This window comes from Equus przewalskii, chromosome 15 (genome assembly GCF_037783145.1).
Source record: "Equus przewalskii isolate Varuska chromosome 15, EquPr2, whole genome shotgun sequence".
NCBI classification, from domain to species: Eukaryota; Metazoa; Chordata; class Mammalia; order Perissodactyla; family Equidae; genus Equus; species Equus przewalskii.
The window spans coordinates 69074738-69093707 of record NC_091845.1 but is presented as its reverse complement, the minus strand read 5'-3'; the positions used below and the strand labels follow the sequence as shown (position 1 = coordinate 69093707).

The 18970-nt window shown below is 43.7% G+C and overlaps 1 protein-coding gene across 7 annotated transcripts in view; it reads left to right on the top strand.

The window, feature by feature from the left end:
- The window catches only part of CPNE4 (copine 4), a 480649-nt gene extending 470869 nt beyond the window's left edge, over nt 1–9780 (top strand). For all 7 annotated transcript variants that reach the window (XM_070577529.1, XM_070577528.1, XM_070577531.1 and 4 more), the window contains 2 exons: nt 1778–2014; nt 8011–9780. In XM_070577529.1, coding sequence (XP_070433630.1) covers nt 1778–2014; nt 8011–8145 — 372 coding nt within the window. In that variant the 3' untranslated portion in view covers nt 8146–9780. The remainder of the gene's footprint in view (nt 1–1777; nt 2015–8010) is intronic.
- Nucleotides 9781–18970: the final 9190 nt, after the last annotated feature.

Genomic DNA, 18970 nt, shown 5'->3' with positions numbered 1-18970 from the left:
TTCAGCTGGAATGAATTTGCAGATTGGGTGATCAGTTAGAACTAGAGTTGGGTGGTTAGTTAATGGACATGGATCAGAATAGGTCTTTACATTAAGCTGTGTGGAAGCATTCAGAACTTGTGGCGGTCTTCCTCACAGTGTGAATTTCACTTCTCTCCAGTTGTTTTTTTGACTGAGTTGTTTTGTTTAAAAACTTTCTTCAGACTTACAGAGAAAAGTGGAACTCTTTAGCACTGCCAGCCTATATGTAACCTTTTAAGTGTGATTCTCAAAGCCAGAGGTTTTCAAAATGTGGCTCTTCTATCTAGGCTTTCTCTTCTGGAATATGGCTACTTGGAATGGTTTAATTGTCCTATGTTTGCTCCCTGTAGATGCTGTGCCCATAGCAGAGATTATATCAGAGATTCTTTTGAGTTTGGCATGAGTGGCATCTCAGTGACCTGCTTCCCTCCCCTGTCCACCGGTAGAGGCTGTCACGATGCCGCTCACCACTAATAGCAGTGATGACCTCCGAGGGGCCTTCCTTCTTCACACCCCAAAGCATTTCTCAAGCCCTCTCTGTGCTGATGAGTGCAGAGCCTTTTCTCCAATCTCCGTCTCAAATGAGCCACCTTCCAGCCTCTCCAGGTGGAGAGGGACCAGCAAGGCTGCAGGCTGGGAGCCAAGACTTAGAGCAGGAAGCCACGGGAGCTCAGCAGCCTTCTGCCCAGGTGCTTGGAGAAGGGCGGCCACCTCAGAGCACACCCAAACTGGGCCTTGGCACATGGCCTTCAGAGGGAGAGACGGCAGCCCTCACCCTCTCCCAGCAGGGCTTTAGGCTAGTGCCGTTGACTAAAAATATAATGTGAGTTGTATATGTGATTTAATGTTCTCTAGTAGCTGCATTAAAGTGAGCTAGAAGAAACAGGGAAATTAATTTTAATAATATATTTTATTTAACCCAATATTACCAAAATATCCTCATCTTAACATGTACTCCATATAAAAAATTAATAATAAAATATTTTACCATTTTTTGGTACTAAATCTTCAAAATCAGGTGTGTATTTTACACTTAAAGCACCTTAATTTGGAAGCTAACTTATCATCACAAATTCTTGGTCTTTATTTGGATTTTATAAATTGATAGTTGAGAAAGAAGATTCATGTACTTGTGTTGTTCCAAAAGATTTGTTCCCAAAACCTTAAAAAGATTTCCAGTAACTGAATTGGGTATCTGTTTTTAAAGTTAAATTCATTAAAGTGAAATAAAGTAAAACATTCACTTCCTCCCTTGCTCTGGCCACAATTCAAGGGCTCAGTAGGCACATGGAGCCATTGTGGTGAGCAGTACATCTTTAGACTCTTCAAAATCCCCAGGCTGAAGAGGACCATATAAGTGAGCTGGTCCCACTTCATTTGAGATATGAAGAGGCTGAGACCCAGAGGAGCTGAGGGATTTCCCCAGGATCTCAGAGAATGAGGCTGTGAAGCCAGCCCTCCTGACTCCTCTCTTCTGCTCTTTCTACCACACTGTGCTTTGTAATTGTCACTAAGGTGATTATAAGAATTAACCTACAATTACTACATTGACCTACATTACTGTGCCTGCCTTTAAGCTCCATTCATTGTAACATGAAGTCTTTATGGCTGTCTGCACAGGCACTCAAAAAAAGTCGGTCACTGTTGTTGTGGTCAGTATGCATGGAAGCCACCCCAGGTGCTTAACTGGTATTGTCCTTGTCTCCCCCATCTCTCCGTCCCCATTGTCGCCTGACATCTGATTGACCGATCGCAGCAATACTTCATCCTGCTGATCCTGACGGACGGTGTCATCACAGACATGGCTGACACCCGGGAGGCTATTGTCCACGCCTCCCATCTCCCCATGTCGGTCATCATCGTGGGAGTGGGCAATGCTGACTTCAGTGACATGCAGATGCTGGATGGTGATGATGGGATTCTGAGGTCACCCAAGGGAGAGCCTGTCCTTCGAGACATCGTCCAGTTCGTACCCTTCAGGAACTTCAAACATGTACGCATATCTCGGGGGCTTCCCGGGGGGAGAGCAGAACCAAAGCAAGCTCACTCCCACATTTTTCCACCAGTGTTTGTAGTGAAACAATGCCACCTATCCCTCCCTACGCCAGGCCATCTCCCACACGAGGATATGTAGAACTTGACTCTTTGAAGAAAGAAGTGTAACGAGCTATAGTTAAGGAGTCATGCTAACTACAGTAGCCAGCATTTCACTGGGGCTTGCCCTCACCCAAATAGTTTAGGATCTCTAGTGCCCCCAGGGCTGCCATGTACAGTTGGGTAGGTTGTTCCCTGCCCAAGGGTGTACGGCTGAACATGCAAGGTGAAGCCAAAATTCTGCCTGGGTTCTGCTTGTCAAGCCATGACCCCTGGCAGAGGCCTGTGTTTGCTTTGGCAAACCTAAATCCTCTATAATATATAGTAAGCAGCATTAAAGTTTTTTTTTTTTGAGGAAGATTAGCCCTGAGCTAACATCTGTTGCCAAACCTCCTCTTTTTGCTGAGGAAGACTAGCCCTGAGCTCACATCCATGCCCATCTTCCTCTGCTTTATACATGGGACGCCTACCACAGCATGGCTTGCCAAGCAGCGCCATATCCACACCCAGGATCCAAACAGGCAGACCCCGGGTCGCCAAAACAGAATGTGCACACTTAACCGCTGCGCCACTGGGCCAGCCCCAGCATCAAAGATTTATTTAACTCAGCAAGATGACAAAGCTAGTTCAAAGAAGGATAAAAACAATTGATTATGGTCAGTGGGGGACAGTGCTGGAATAAGTTTGCTAAGGCAGATTCAAAACTGGTTAATGACCAAAAGGTTTGAAAAAAAAAGTCTTTGGATTACCTTCTCTACTGGACAGAAGTCTCATCAGTTTTCTACATCTAGATTTACAGTCTTGGGCTCTAATCAGTAATAAATAGGAAGTCCAGCAGCGTTCCATTCCCCCGATGACCCTAGAGCAGGCCCATCAGAAAACGCTCTAGTGTGACATCGAGAAAGTGCTCAATAACAATTTCCTCATTTCCAAATTGTGGATAATTATTAACTCCCCAGAAGGGGCACCTTTAAAATTTCCACAAAACCCTGCACCTGTGGGGCTGCAACTGTCCAGAGAGACACCTTTTCTGATTCCTACAAAGGCGCCCTCTGGGCTGGTGGTGGCCCTGAAGAACCCTCGGAGCCTCCCCCAGCTGTGTCTGGGGGGTCCCTGGGGGGACCAGGGGTTGTCTCAGACAGTCCTCTGTGCTCTTCTGTTCTGTGCCCCTTGTGGAAGCCACCTGTGAGGCCTGGCCCTCCACACTGCCAGTGGTGCCAGCAATACTGCTCCCAGCGGCTGGTATCTACACTTGAGCTGCCCCAGCAGGAGGGGATCTCCAGAATCTTCCGTGCCCTGAAGCTACCCTGCAGTCCCCTTGGAAATGACGAGAATCCCCTCCAGTCTGTGCTGCAGAGACCCCTCTGTCACCGGGACCATTAATACGGTGAAGTCTGTGCCCCCACCTCTCCAGGATCCCTTGGAAACATCTTCTCTAGCTTCCACTGCAGCCACTCTGTCCTCGGGGCTGCAGGTAGTTATTTAGGGTCAGGGAGAGGAAGGGCCAGGCACTATGCCATCCACTCTGAGCTCTCCCTCCTGATGCTGTTTTGGGAAAGCCTTTCTCCAGCCAAAAACCCTCATTCAAATGAATCCCTGACACTCTTGTAGCCAGTTATCAGATACATCCAGGCACATCTGAATCTCAACTGGGGCTCACACCAGAAGCCCGGCTACACTGGGTAAGATAAGTAAAGAGGGTGGAAGGATGGATGGATCGTTGTTTGCTACAGACAAGTCCCAGTGCCAGCGGCAGAGCCTTGGGCATATGCTTTCCATAAATTGCTGTTGGTTCTGCCACCTTCCTGGGACGTTCTTTAAAGTGAGCATTCAGATAAATCATGAGCCCAGCAGCCTCCACTGACCTCTGGATCTCATGACCTGCCGGGACTGCCCAGGGAGGTCACTGCACACTCCAGGGCTCCTCGAACAACGAGATATTGCTCATAACTGTACTGCCACACGATTATGATTCTCCTTTTAAGGAGGGCTGCAGTGTAATTAGAACCCTTAAAGAAGCCTAAAATCGATCCCTGGCTACAGAGCAGAGTGCAGAAGGAGATTCCAAGTAACAGCAACAACACCCAAGCCCCCACAACAACGGGCCATGAGCGTGGGTGAGGGGCAACTGTGCCACAGTAGCCCACCTTCAACTTGCGCAAGGAAGAGGTGTCCAGGTGAAACCACTCAGTAAATGAAAGAAGCTCACTAAGCCCTCATGTTGTCTGCACGTGGACAGCAAGCAGTGGAGTCAAAAGGAAGTAAACCCCTCTCCGAGCAGGGATGTGCCAGGGCAGGCCAAATTCACTGCACCTGTGTTCAGCAATAAAGCTACTGATGTGCATGATGCTCAAGGTAGGAAGAAGGGTGTTTTTCCAGATGTTGAAGTCCTGCCCCGTTTTGTCAGGCAGACAGAAGTAGCCACATCACCGACCACCACCCATAACTTTGCCCGAGTGAAGAGGGTCAAACAGCTGACTCCCTAGGACACCCAGGCACTTCCCCAAACCACCCTCTCCCTGCGCCCCTCCACACAGAACACACACACACACACACACACACGCGCACACCCATCTGTGTGCTGAACCAATGCCACTGAGCCATACAAGGATCTAACCTCTACCCCAGCCTCCTCCTCTTCAAACACTCATGAGTGCCTGCTGTGTGCAAGCCATGCGCTGGCACTGGGACCACAGTGAGATGATAGTGCCGTGGGTCATTTGCTGGAGAATTGCATGGTTGGGACATAGAAAAATCCCATGTAAGCAACCCGTGGGTAGCTGAAAAGGGCTAAAATATTGCTACAGGACTTCAGGGCCGAGAGAAGTAGCCATGAGGGAGACTCTACAGCTTGAGCTGGGTGTACGAGGCCCGAGCCTCAGGGAGCAGGGTGTTGAGGGGGCATTGACAACAAGGGAGATGCCCTGAGCAGGGCAAGGAAGGGGGTCACCCTCACTGTCTCTGCCACAGCGTCTCCAGCTGTGCCGTGGATGACTAAATCGGAACGCCACAAGCATCTCACCCACCTTATCTTCACGGATTTCAAATTAGATTTTGAAAACCATTTCATTATCCAGACTAATCTACTCTGAATTCAATAAGCCATAAATAAAACGGAAGGTGAGGAGCTGATATCCTTTCATATAAGCCAGTAACCCATGAGTTGCCTCTCTTTTTCTGCTCTGTGTGATAACTCAGAGCTTCGAAGTGGACGGCGCACAGGCTTTGAGTTCTGTGGCTCTGGGCAAGTTATTTAACCTCTCTGTGCCACAGACTTCCATCTGTAAAATGAGGCAAGTGACATACACATTGGAAGATTAAAGGTGGTGTCTATATAAAGCTTAGAACAGCGCCAGGTCCGTGTAGGTGGTTAATAAATACAGCTGTTATAACCAGCTGCTTTCATATTTTTGGCCTTTTCCCAAGCAACTCATGCCCCCCAAGCCCCATTTGCTCACCAGAACCACCAGCACAGTTATGCCAAGGGGTGGGGGGATCGCTTAGGAGCTGTGCTGTCCAATACAGTGGCAAATAATCACATGTGGCTATTTAAATTTAACCTCATTAAAATTAAATCAAATTAAAAACTCAGTTTTTCAGTCACACTAGCCACATTTCAAGGGTTCAATAGTTGCACGTGTCTAGTGACTACCATTATTGGGCAGTGCAGATATGGAATATTTCCATCGTCTCAGCAAGTTCTACTCGACGGCACTGTTTAGGAAAATTTTTGTCTTCAATAACAGCAAATCCATCTTACAGTGGATTACATGAGTAATGGTTCTTAACCCTTGGTTAAGAACTACTGGTTCTTAACCAAGAACTACCAAGTTCTTAACCAAGACTTTGCTCCCCAAGAAGACATTTAGCAATGTCTGGAGACATTTTTGATGGTGACCGTTGTGGAATATTATTCACATCTAGCGGGTAGAGGCCAGGGATGCTGGTAAACATCCTACAATACACAGGACAGTTCCCCACACAAAGAATTATGCGGCCCAGAACAGCAATAGTCCCAAAGTTGAGAAACTCTGGATTAGGTAAGTACAAATATGTTTTTCTCATGTAGCTAGAAGTTAGGGACTGGTGGCTGCTGACATTTGTTTTTTCAGTGATTCAATAGTGTCAAGGCCAGCACCTGGTGATTTCCTTTGCTAATCCCTCATAATGATAAAATGGTTGCTGTGGATCCAGGAATTACATTCTAGTTCCAGGAAAAAAGAAAGAGAAAAGGGAAACAGAATGAACCATATCTGTCCCCTTTAACCAAGAAAGAAAATCTTTCCAAGAAACATCTCCCAGGAAATTTCCAGTTGTGTCTCAAAGGATGAAATTGGGTCACATGGCTGTCCTTAGATGCAAGGGAGGCTGAGAAATCAAGTATTTGGTTTTCTAACCTTTATATGAGAGAGAGATGGCCAGAGAGAAAAGAATGGGAATGACATTTGTATCTACCCCAGTGTACACGTGCACCATGATCTAACAGAGAACCCCGAGCAGCTATTTATAAAATAAAAGATCATTCGTGGATGCCAAATGTCCAACATGCTATGACATCTTCAAAGTGTGGGGAATCACTTTAGAAAAACTCCTCACAGTGTTTTCAAGATACGTGTCCCTTATTTTGAGCCTCCTAAAAACTCTACAAGATAGGATGAATTCTTATTCTTTCCTATTTTGTCTCTGAGAACCCCAGGGCTTAGCAAAGTTGAATAGCTGAGTGACAAGCAGCATAGGAAGGAAAGAGCTAGAAGCTAGGTCATCTCGCATTTAGTTCAGCCCTTTTTCCTTCGGGATCTTTCCTGAAGAATCCCAAACACTTCAAGTTTCCAATCTCTTCAGTAATTGCTAATAATGAGGCTCAGGCAATTTTACTTGCCCAGAGCTTGGGCAGTTAGTACTGAATGCCAGAAATCAAACTCAGCTCTGCCTGACTCCAGGGGCCATGCGTATCTGCTTCCACCTTCCTCTGCCCCAAATCCATAATGCTGATAGAATAAAGGCTATATTATTAGCGTGGTATTCAAGACCCTCCTTCACCTGGCCTCAAGCTCATTTTCCAACTGAATGCTCCACCAATTCTGCATGCTCAACACACCTACACACACTCTTCCTTCAGCCCCATCAGATGGCTCACTGACCCTCGAATGATCAAATGCCAATATCCTCCTTCTCTACATTTTAAAACATGCCCAACTGAAATGCCACCTCCTCGTGGAAGCATGCTGTGATACCCTCCTAGATGATTTCGTCTTTTGTTCTCTGTGCTCTGCCCACAGAGTGTTTGTGACTGTCTACAGCAGTGCTTCTCAAATTTTAATATGCATAGAAATCAGCAGGGCATCAAGTTAAAATGCACATTCTGATGGAGTAGCTCTGGGATGGGTTGAGCAGTCTACATTTCTAATAGGCTCGCGCGGGATGGGATGCTGCTGGTCTGTAGCATGTATCGTGTTCTGCCTCATAGTGGGGTAAATTTCGGTCACACCAGGCTCCCCTCACATGATTGCAACTTCCATAATGACAAGAACCATACACTCCAGAAACCCTAGCAGAGTGCCTGGAATATAATTCACATAGTGTCTGGAATCGAATGCAAGTCAGAAACAAAGCTGCACGAGAATTCATTCTGCTATCCAACTTTTCCCCCATCTTGACATGTGAATCCTTTCGTATTTCGAGACAGGCATGAAAAAATAGAATTACGAAATTAAAGTTTCATCTTCCAACAATCTGACAACTCCTGCTTGGAGTAGACCAATACTGAATACATGAATGAATGAATGGATGAGAGAAGCTAGCTGCTCAGAACGGGACCCAAGTCCTTTAGGCTGATTCTGTATCAGATTCCTCTGGCCGGTTGCCAAAGTCATGGTGCTTTCTTTTTCCCTACAGGCATCTCCAGCAGCCCTGGCAAAGAGCGTGTTGGCTGAAGTCCCAAACCAAGTGGTGGACTATTATAATGGCAAGGGGATTAAGCCAAAATGTTCCTCAGAAATGTATGAGTCTTCCAGGACACTAGCACCATGAACTCCACACACTTTTACAGAGTTCTGAAATACTATTCCTGCTAATATTTAATACTTCTACTACTCCTGTACTTAAAAAAACACACACATACACATCCAAAAATAGCACGTTTTCGTGATTTTTAACCAACTGACAATTTTTTTTGCATGTGTAGCCCCGAGGCCTGGATCTGTTAAGCCCTTGTATTGGTAAAGACTTTTTACAAAGAAACACAAATACCGATAACTTATTCTTTACATTACAGCATGTCGCCTTGAAATAAAATGGTATCTGTATCCGTTTTTTATACAGGTTTGTTGAAATTTTGCTAAATTTCTTATTATCTTTACACTGTAAAGCATTTTGAAACATTTATTGAACGTTGATAGCCAAAACACATTTGGTTTTATCCGCTACAGGATGAGAGAATTTTCAAAATGGCAGATGCATGGACTGTATTTTGCATGTTTAAAATAAAAAAAAAACAAAAAAAAAACCCGCACTGTTTTTGCAGTTGTTATCTATAACTCCTCTCTGCTGAGAATGGTCCCTGTGCTACAGAACAGGTTTATCCACCTAGAGGTAGTCTCCTCGTGGGTCTGGGACACTGAGCCCAGCACCTCTCAGATTTTACTGGGCACGAACTACCTGAGGGTCTTGTCCAAATTCAGGCTGTGATGCAGTAGGTCTGCATGGGCCTGAGATTCTGCAGCTCTATCAACGTTCTAGGTGGTGCCCATGCAGTCCTCAGACCACACTAAGAATCCTGAGCTTCTAGTCTCCAGGGTATGATTGCAGAGACCATCCGAAGCAGGGCCGCACCTAGTCTGCTTGAGAGTGGCACCTCGTCCCTGCCACAGCACGCAGCTCCTGCCTGTCTCAGAGGTGGGAGTAGAAAGTAATGAGACTGATTCCAGAAGCTGCACACCTCCAGTCGGTCTCACTGCTTTATAGTCACACCTCCTCCTGAAACAGACTAAGGAGAGCTCCTCCAGGCCGGACCCTGCCCTTTAAAAGGAGGTGTCACATACCACATACCACGGGAAGGGTTCCATGTTGATGGCAGTCCCTAGGAATGACCTCAAAGAGTCATTCGGTGGAACCACAACAGGGGAAACTTGTCCATGGCAAATGACCATGCAGCATGGCTCCCCAGAAAGGTGGCCCACCAAGTTGACCTTTAGGCTTAATGTGGGGCTTCTTTCTGCCTTTTTTACCCTTCTCGAGAGCAAACTCTGCCAGCAGAAATGCCTGGAATCATTGTTTTGGGTGGAGGTGTTTTGTTTCGACATAAACTAGCCAGTCTTGAACCAAAGAATAAATGTTTCACCGTATAATCTTCTCGCAGAGAAATGGACAAGTATTTTGCAGGCTTAAAAGGCGCATAGTAGAACTCATTTGTGGTCAGAAAGACGGGGAAGTAAATCATAAGGCAAAATAAAACCATTCGTTGTTTGTTTCTTGAGGGGGGGAAGTATTAACAAGCAACTCAAATGCCTTGTACAATTTCCAGTGTTATGATTATAGATCCTAACCTTGCAAATACATGTCAGCCAAATGCACAACATTTTGGGAATGATGGTAAAAATGTATGACAAAAAAAATCATAAATATTTAAACTGTATTGTTTTATGAATAAATTGGGTACTTACAGAATTTTTTCTGAGAGTTATAGTCTTGTTTCTCTTTTCAAGGCAATTTCCCAACAGTGATTGATTTCATGTAGGTGACATGGCCTCAGATTAGGAATAGGTCTTTCACCGTCCCATAGAAACATATGGATCATTGTTTTTAACAAGCAGGGAATTAAAATATTAATGCCCAATCCTGCAAAAATATCTAGTTGTTATTTCTAACCCCAAACCAGGACCTGTATTTCCATGTCCATGTGCCTGGAACATAGAAGCACTCAGTGGAGGTTTAATGAACAAATACATGACTAATCAAATGAACGAATGCATGCAGGCATGAATGAGTGGATGGACTCGTTAATGCGCCTCACCATCAATCTCAAGTTGTAGATCTAACAGGTAGGGTAAGTGACTGGGGCTGTCATTCTCAAATATCTCTTGGGATCTGCTACCGTCATGCCAGGATCCCCGGGATCTGTGAGATGGGGCAGTGAGGACAGAGTCCAATTCACCTGGCAGAACCTTAAGGCAGTTTACTTCCCTCTTCGTAGCCAGACTCAAGACCAGCTCAAAAGAATAATAAAAATAACAGCTAACAATTATTGAGGGCTTACTGTGTGCCAGCCCCTGTTCTAAGTGCTTGTCACATACTGTCTCATTTAATTCTCCCAACAACCTCATAAGGTAGGTAGTATTATTAGTCTCATCTTGCAGATGAGGAAACTGAGACACAGAGAAGTTGGATAACTAACCTAAGGTCACACACCTATCAAATGGCATAGCCAGGATTCAAACACAGACATTCAGTCTCCCGAGTCCAAACTCATATAATCCCCATTTCAGCTACTGGAGTTATACCCATCCACTTACCATACAAAGCAACAGATTATTAAGAGATTTGAGAGAATGAGCCTTAAAACATGACCTTTACCTCCATTTCAGAAATTTGTGTCTTATCTGTGATCTCAGCTTCTTCTTACAGGCTCTTGGCATCTTGCGATGTACAGCATCCCCTTGGGAGCGGTGAAGAGTCTCAGGGTACAACCAGGTCTTCCCAACTTCTGGCCACCGAGGAGACCATGTAGATCAGACATTATAGATGCAGATTCTCCCCGGAGCTGAGCAAGCCCTGTGATAGACTGAGGTTTAAACAAAGGGATAGAAAGAGTAGAGTGTGGTGAGGATGAAGGGAACTGGAAAGCAGGTGCGCAGAAGAAGGCAGCTACCACTCACCTCCTGGAGCCACGTACCAATGTGGGCCCAGTGCAGCCCGTCCATCTAACTGAAAAATGTGGTATGTCACATAAAACCTACCAATTTTTAAATATAGAAAACTCATTTAAAATTAAACAATTGTTTTAAACACTATGAGGGCCAAACTGTATGAGTCAAATGAAAAATAGCTCTGGGCGTACGTTGGCTCTGAAGTGCAAATTTGGAACCACAGACTTATATCCACGGCCTGCCCTCCACCGGGCCTCAACAGATACTATAGACTCTTTTAAATTCATGAGGACACCAACGGGAGTTTATTTCTGTGGCTTATGTCTATCGATATTTACTATATTAGAAATTGAAACTGAAAATGTAATATATTTATTAATTCATTTAAACAATAATAAACCCTTTACATGTTAACATAAGTGAAATATTTTTACGAAAAGCCTGTATTTTCAAAACCAAAAAGTAGTCACAGAGACAGGCAGCACTGTGGGTCTTGCTTAATGAAAGACAGCTGGATTCTCATAGCTGCTTCCGCATTCAGCCTGTTGTGAAATGACGTTTTGGTTGAAGTACAGTGAAAATCTAGCCCCACGTGGCTATGTACTTGGTAAGCTGAGGAGTGATTTTTAGCTTTCTCAGATAATTGTGCTTATTGTTTTTACCGCACCAAAATTTAACAAGTGGTAGTTTCTTAAAGGTTAGTTGCAATGTGGAATATGAGGTCATATCAATAAACCTGTCCTGGCATTTTCAATGGTTCTTTTATCCATCCATGATTTTGTAATGTCATGTACTGATCTTTTGGAAAATATGGATCCACTCAGTTATTCTGATGTTCCAAATGCTTACACAGTTTATTTTACAATGTCAAAAAAAAAAAATCACATTCTTTTGTTGTATTATATCACTGTCGATCTCATCAGACAGCGTAAGTACTGAGAATCTGTCAGGTTATGGTGGCAGGTTCAGGTTTTCCAAAACTCTAATCTTTGCAAGAAAGCTCAAATGTTATCATTGGCAACAAATGCTGTCAGTTGTTTTTCTTGAAGTGACAGGCTCATTTCATTCATTTTCAAGAAAATATCTCCCAAATACCCAAGTCTGAATAACTGCAGTTTATCTGTCAGTCTTTTTTTCCAAGTAAAAATGGTGTTCTGTGAAAAAAATAAAAGCAGCTAGTTTCGGCCGCAACACAATGGCATACATGCCATTCTTTGAGGCAACCACCTGAGGTTGGAATGCAGCAGAAGCACTTTATGGATGCTGCCCATTTAGTCACCCAGCATATGAAAAACTCATATAAAGTGTCTTTACTCCTGGAGGATTTCCACCTCTCTCCTTTGGTTTCCACGTGACCCCCTCCAGCACTGGTGGGTCAAGTACATCTCAAACATTGAGTCTTTCTGACTTCTCCTTCTGCAGCACCTCTCTGACTCCATCCAAAGTTCTCTGTTCTTAAGGGTTCATGTGATTAGACTGGACCACCCAGATAATCCAGGATTCATTCATCTAAGCTCCATAACCGTAATTACATCTGTGAAGTCTCTCGTGTCATGTAGCATAACATGTTTATAGGTTCCAGGAATTCAGGCTTGGACATGTTTAAGGTGTCATTCTGCCTACACAAAGGGAATGCAGGATATCGCCAGATGACTCTAAAAGGAAATGTGGGGTGTTCAAGAACTGTAAGAGGGCTGCCCACGGAGACAGAAGGAGAATATAGACAAGGCCAAGGAGTGGTGGTAAAAATATCTGATGATCCCAATTCTCTGCCCAGGAGAGCCAGTTCTAAATCTGTTTGAATGCCTCCCTTTTTCAGTCCTTCCAGTACTCGCAAAGGACCAGCCCTGCAATAGGCTTGGGAGTGGGGTTGGGGAGGAGGAGTTAGGAGTGAAGGAAGCAGAAGGAAAAATACAGGGCCTCTGCTCCCGTGGGAGCTCACAGCCTGCAGCTGCCCTCTGATACGAGGACTGTGGAATCCAGTTAGATATGTCTTACTTATGTATCTTCCCATTTAAGACACGTAGTAACTAAGGACTTTCTCATGAAGATGTTCTTAAATATTGGAAGTAGAAGAGTGGTAGAGGCAGAGAGGTAGAAATGTGCGTGAGAAGAAGCCTACCAACCATTTTCTCTGCCCTGCTCCCCACAGGAAATAGATCTTCAAATCAGTCCTAAAAAAATCCAACCTTCTAAATATCTCTAGACTCTATGCCCTCCTCTTGAGCATAGTTCAATGGAAATACCTAGTGTTTTCAAACCAGAACAGCCTGGATCCAAATTCAATCTTTACCACCTAATAGTTGGATATCTCTGAGCCTCAATTTTCCCCTCTGTGGAATGGGGAGAATAATTCCTACTTTGACAGGTTGCTGTGAGGATTTGAGATAATGTCCGTAAGCACATAGAACAATGTCTTGTGTTGCAGGTTGAGTTGCCCAAGAAGTAAACTCTAAGACTGAGATTAGCGTGCAGGGAGGTTATTGAGGGAGCATTCTCAGGATAACCATCTGTGGAAGGAAAGGGAAGGAAGTGGGACTGGGCAGAGGAAATGGTGGGTTGCCACAAAGGTCTTAGCTCACTCCACAGGTGGGTTTGAAATTTTTGTGAATATCTAATGAAATGGTTCTTTTTATTAAATATTGAAAGTTATCCTGAGTTGAGACAAGTGGGCCGGGCCTTTACACTCCCTCATAGACCAGCCAGCAGATGTCAGCTGCCTCAAGAAGAGGGTTGAATTGAGGCAAAGCAGCTCTCTTCAACTGAGGAAGTTTTAGAAGAGCTCAGCTTCCGGGTTTCAGAAATGGAGGAAAAAGTCCTTCAGTCCTGAAGCGGGGGGAGATCTGGGTTGCACAGCACAGCATCCATGACAGGGACATATGGCAAGTACTCAGTACATTTTAACATTTGCTATTATCATTTTCATCATCATTTTTATCCTTCTTTTTATAGCCACTGCCCCTGACTTAGTTTAAGTCTTTATCATCTCTTGTGTGTGACGTAAAAGAGCCTTCTTACTGGTTTTCCTAATCTATATTGCCTTCATCTGATCTACTCTCCATACCACTGCCAGAGTCATGCTTATAAAATAAATCTAAGCATCTTTCTGCCCTGCTTAAAATCCTTCAGTAGCTCCCCACCAACTTCAGAATAAAATCCCACCTCTTGAACATGATCTTGAACATAACATATATCTGACTTTCACCATCTTATCCTTGCCCACTTTTTCTGCCAACCTCTGGCCACCCCACTCCACATGGTTATTACACACTGTTATTTCTACCACCTTTGTTGAAGCTTCCCCCATCCAACTCCTTCAGTCAGTTGACCGCTACTTATCTTTGAAGTCTCAGTTCAAGTGACAACTCTTCTCAGAAGCCCTCCTGAACCTTCCCCCCAAGACTTGGCCAGGTATTCCTCCTGCCAGTTCCCTTTTCACCTGTGCATACTTCTGTCAGAACTTCACTCTCCAACTAGAGCCTGAGTCTCTCCCAGAGAGCAGAGCCCTGTCTTACTCACCTTTGGACTCTTGAGCCCTGTTATTGAGCTCAATACATGATTCGAACATGCAGGATAGATCAGTAAGAGGAAGTGCCCTTCTTGGGGCCGGGGAACCAGGTCAATGATAGACCTCACAGCAGTCTTCTGAGAAAAGCAGCTGCTGAGCACAAACCAGATTCTGGTGCATTAACCTCCATTTCGCCCAAATCCTCAGTTTAACACGAAGATTTCTGGACAATCACTACTAAGTTCATTAAACTTATCACACAAGAGAATGTGATCAGTGTCTTAAGGTTTATGTCATACAATTACATAATCCAGATGTCTCCAAAATTTCTCCAGGCTTTCATTAAAACACCAACAGATTAGAGTGATGAAAACTTTGGGAACTAGAGATTGCAGTTCACAACATTGTGAATGTACTAATGTCACTGAATTGTCCACTTGAAAATGGCTAATGTTATGTGACATGAATTTCACCTCAATTTAAAAAAAAAAAAACAATAAAATGTTCTAATACCCCAGCTTATTTGATTAACAGGCAGCCCAGTCGTTTACCAGGTTACCTCCCAAACCCATCCTCACTTCTTGCTTGGACTGCCTCCAGGTGCTTCTGCTAATCACCTCCTGCCAGTCGTATCTCATTAACACATTTCTGGGCTGCTGCATTTTTCTTTAAATCATGCTCCACTCCCTACTCCCCGCCACCACCACCACAGACACAGTTTCCTGACTTAATTCCCCAAAGTACAGCCAAGAACAGACAGTAGTGCTTAACAAATCTTTCCTGAATACTTGAACTGAACAAAGTAAATTTTATGTGAAACTGGATACTCATTTGCTCTCAGAAGTCGTGGATTATAAGATGCATCATTAATTTAATAACTGCGAGGAGAAAAAGAACCATTTCATTAAATATTCAGAAACATTTCGTGTTTGCCAACAATAGCACACATTTATCCCCACAATCCCATCCTCCTTTCTCCTTCAATGCCAAAATGCACCCAAGCCTTCTTCATATTGTGATTTTAAAGGTTCTTCTGCCATTTGCAGTCATGCAGAGCATCACAAAGAAGTGTTGGGCTTTGTAACTGTGCTTGAGACCCTGACATTTTGGGGTCTTTAGGGTGGATGACATAATTCGAAAGTTTACCCAGGAACACTGAGGTTTTGTATGCATTTCCTATTTGATTAAACTTACAATGGTTTCTAATTTTAAAAGCCCAGTATGGACTCACAGAGGAGCACCAGGCTGCTATTCCATTCACGTCTGTTTTTGTGACTCCTGAGAGCATAAGAGGGTGCTAAAACTGCAGGCTTGTTGAGAGAACAAAGAATACTTTTCCCCAGAAAGTCAACACAGCTTCAAGTTCTGGCATTATGAATACCTTCTCTAGTCTTTCCCAGGGATTTCTGAAAGAAAAAATATAGAGTCAAACATACATTGGTTTCTTACAGTATGTGGAGTGCCCTTCTCTTTTAAGCATATATGCACATATATTCATTAGCTTTCACTTTCGTAAAATTGAAAGCAGAAGCCAAGGTTGGCAGGGCTCACTCTAAGATGAACTTATTTCCCCTCTTATTGCTCCCATTCTGATGGCCAGAGTGAGATTTCTAAGAAAGGAGTTTCTTTCACAGGTGATTAAAAGGTTCGGTATATTTCAAAAGAAAGATCTTTTCTTTCCTCTTGCATACTGAATGATTTTTGCCAGTAACTTAATAATGCTGAAAAGGACCTCCGGCATTCATTAACAATCCAAAGGTAAATCCTTAGCAACCGGCTGGGATCCACTGGGACTGTGATCCCAGCATCACGACAAACAATCAGAGCACCAAATGTCAAACCCAGGTGGACTGGAGTGTGGGATATTAAAAATGTGTACACCCACAGGGACTGGATTAGCCTGGGAAAATAATTTCATAATCTAACTAATTCATTTAGAGTTGAACAGGAATCAAATGAATTGAAAGTGACTAAAAATACTATTAAATATAGCCACGGCCCGGAAATTACCATCATGTTCTGCTTGTGTCTCTTTATTTAATATCCTCAGGATCAGAATGAGCTTAGCTGAGCTGCCATTCTGAAGACCTCAGTTCATTCTAAAATGTGCATTTATCCGTTCTAACAAGGATAGCTAACAAGCTGGTCCAACCTTCCTGAAGAAGACAGAATCATGATGGTTATGAGCGAGAGTTTTGGAGTCGGGCAGAAATATGTTTCCCAGAGAATATAAATTTAGTTACCTTCTCTAACCCTCAGATTCCTCATCTGTAAAGTGGAAACAATACTATCTACCTCTTAGAGTTCTTGCGAGACTCAAGGAGATAATATCTTTAAAATGCTGAGCTCAACATATGGTAAATAGTAAGCAGTCTATAAGTCATTATTTATAGTGTAATGGGCAAATTGTGTAGCCTAAAAGACAAAAAGATGGCTAAAAAAATAATTAAAGTAGGCAGAAAAAATGCAAAAATCCATAGCCTTTGATGGCTCTCGTCACAGTGACTGGCTCAGGGATAAACACGTGACCTGAGCCAAGTGAAATAATCCAAGCCTAGTACTTTTGCTGGAGGTCTCAGGAGAAGGAAACTCTCCTTTGATGTTGCTGCACTGTTAGGACATGAATCTGCGTGTGCAGAGAGCCATCCTGCCACTTCATGGGACTGAGGCCAAACGGAGGAAAGCAGAACTAAGAGGGAAAAAGGCAAAAAGAGTAAGATAGCATCTCAATGACCTCCATTAGACTCTGGATCCAGCCTTGCCACTGAAATTGTCAGCCACCAAAGCCCACAGATTTCCTTTTTACTTAATCCAGTTGAAGTTAGACTTCTGTTGCTTGCAGCAAAGATTTCTGACTAATGTAGCTTGACCTTGGGCAGAGAGGAAAGACGGCAGGACAGGGGTAGAGGGAGGTACTGCATGGCCATTCTTTCTCTACTCTCACCAGCCACAAAGGGAACCCATTCCCCTGACTTCTTTCTGGTCACTGAAACCTTGTAGGGATGAGAAGTACCTAAATTAGCATGATATTACTTATCTATTAATATTTTGTCATAAGTATTCTGCCTTAGGACCTTGGAGAGCAGATTCATCTTTGATTTCCCCGTAGAATTTAGCTTACAGGTAGCAGATAGGATTGGGAACATAGAAGGTACTTACATGTTTGTTGAATGAAACAAACATATTGCCCATTCACCAATCTCTACTTGACTTCCTTACATGAGATGGAAAAGAAACAGGAGAGACACAGACGATTTGTTCCTAGAATGGAAAAAATCATTCGAGTTGCCACTGCAGGGAAAGGGCAAAAGGATAGGCAATTATCGTGTCCTCTTCTGGGACAGCCACTGTGTTCCTCCCTAATATTCTACTTCTGCTACTTCTTACTATTTCCCTTGGTGCCTATTATAGGATGGCCCATTACATTTTTCATTTCAGGATTTGGAATAAGGCAATTCAGACTGATATGCCTGACACAATGGAGAGATTAAGATCAAATCCATCTCGCATTCTTGGAAGCAGGAGGGAAATTGTGTTTAAAAGTCTTCTCTAAATCTGCTGGAAGTTTGAGGGGCGAAACTGAAGGATGTTTGAGGGAGAAGGGGTCCTTTTCCCACCAGCTGGCTTCTTTTTCCTCCTCAGGAAAGCCCACTCTGCTTTAGAGAAGAAAGCATCCATTATGACCAGCATCTTTCTACTGCCTGGGACCTCCCACCTGCCCAGTGCTAGGATGTTCCTCTGTGCCCAGGGACAAAGTGCCGAGTTCAGGTGACAAAGTCAATTTCCCTAAGAATCAACTTCTGATATATTTTACTTTATTGTCTGACCAAGTCCCAGGCTCCCTTTTACAGAAGGACTTGCCCACTCAGAACGGCATTTTGCATTTAGGCATGTCAATCTAGTTGATATTTCACTTTAAAGATCAGTTTTCCCCTTTCCTGCTAGCCATAACTTAAGCAAGGAGACATTTTATAAATAACTTCTGCTTTCAGTCATCAAAAGCAGCAAACCCAAAGGCTCAGCATCATGTAGAGTGAAAGGAATAGAACAGGACTTAGGAGACCCAGCTTCTAAACCAGGCTGGACTAGGTATACAGCTTTACTTGGGGTGTTTACCTGATACGTGATCTTGGACAACTTACCCAACCTCTCCAGCCACAGTACTTTCCTCATAGACTGTTGTTGCGATTAAATGGAATAATATTTGCAAAACATTTACCATTACACCAGACATGGTAAAAAAGGCTCAAAAAATAAATTTATTGTTAGCATTTTCATTACTACCATTACTACTACTATAACGGCAATTCCTTTTGCAGAGAATACAAGTTCTCTCAAACAAATTACTGTTCCCATAATGACTGACTCACTTGAAGGAAACTGCTTCCCTTTAAGGCCAAGTCTGCAGATTCACACAGGGCATTCTCCGCAACGCTCCTGGATGGGGAGTTGTGACTTCCAAGGAGAAAGAAAAAGAAAGAAG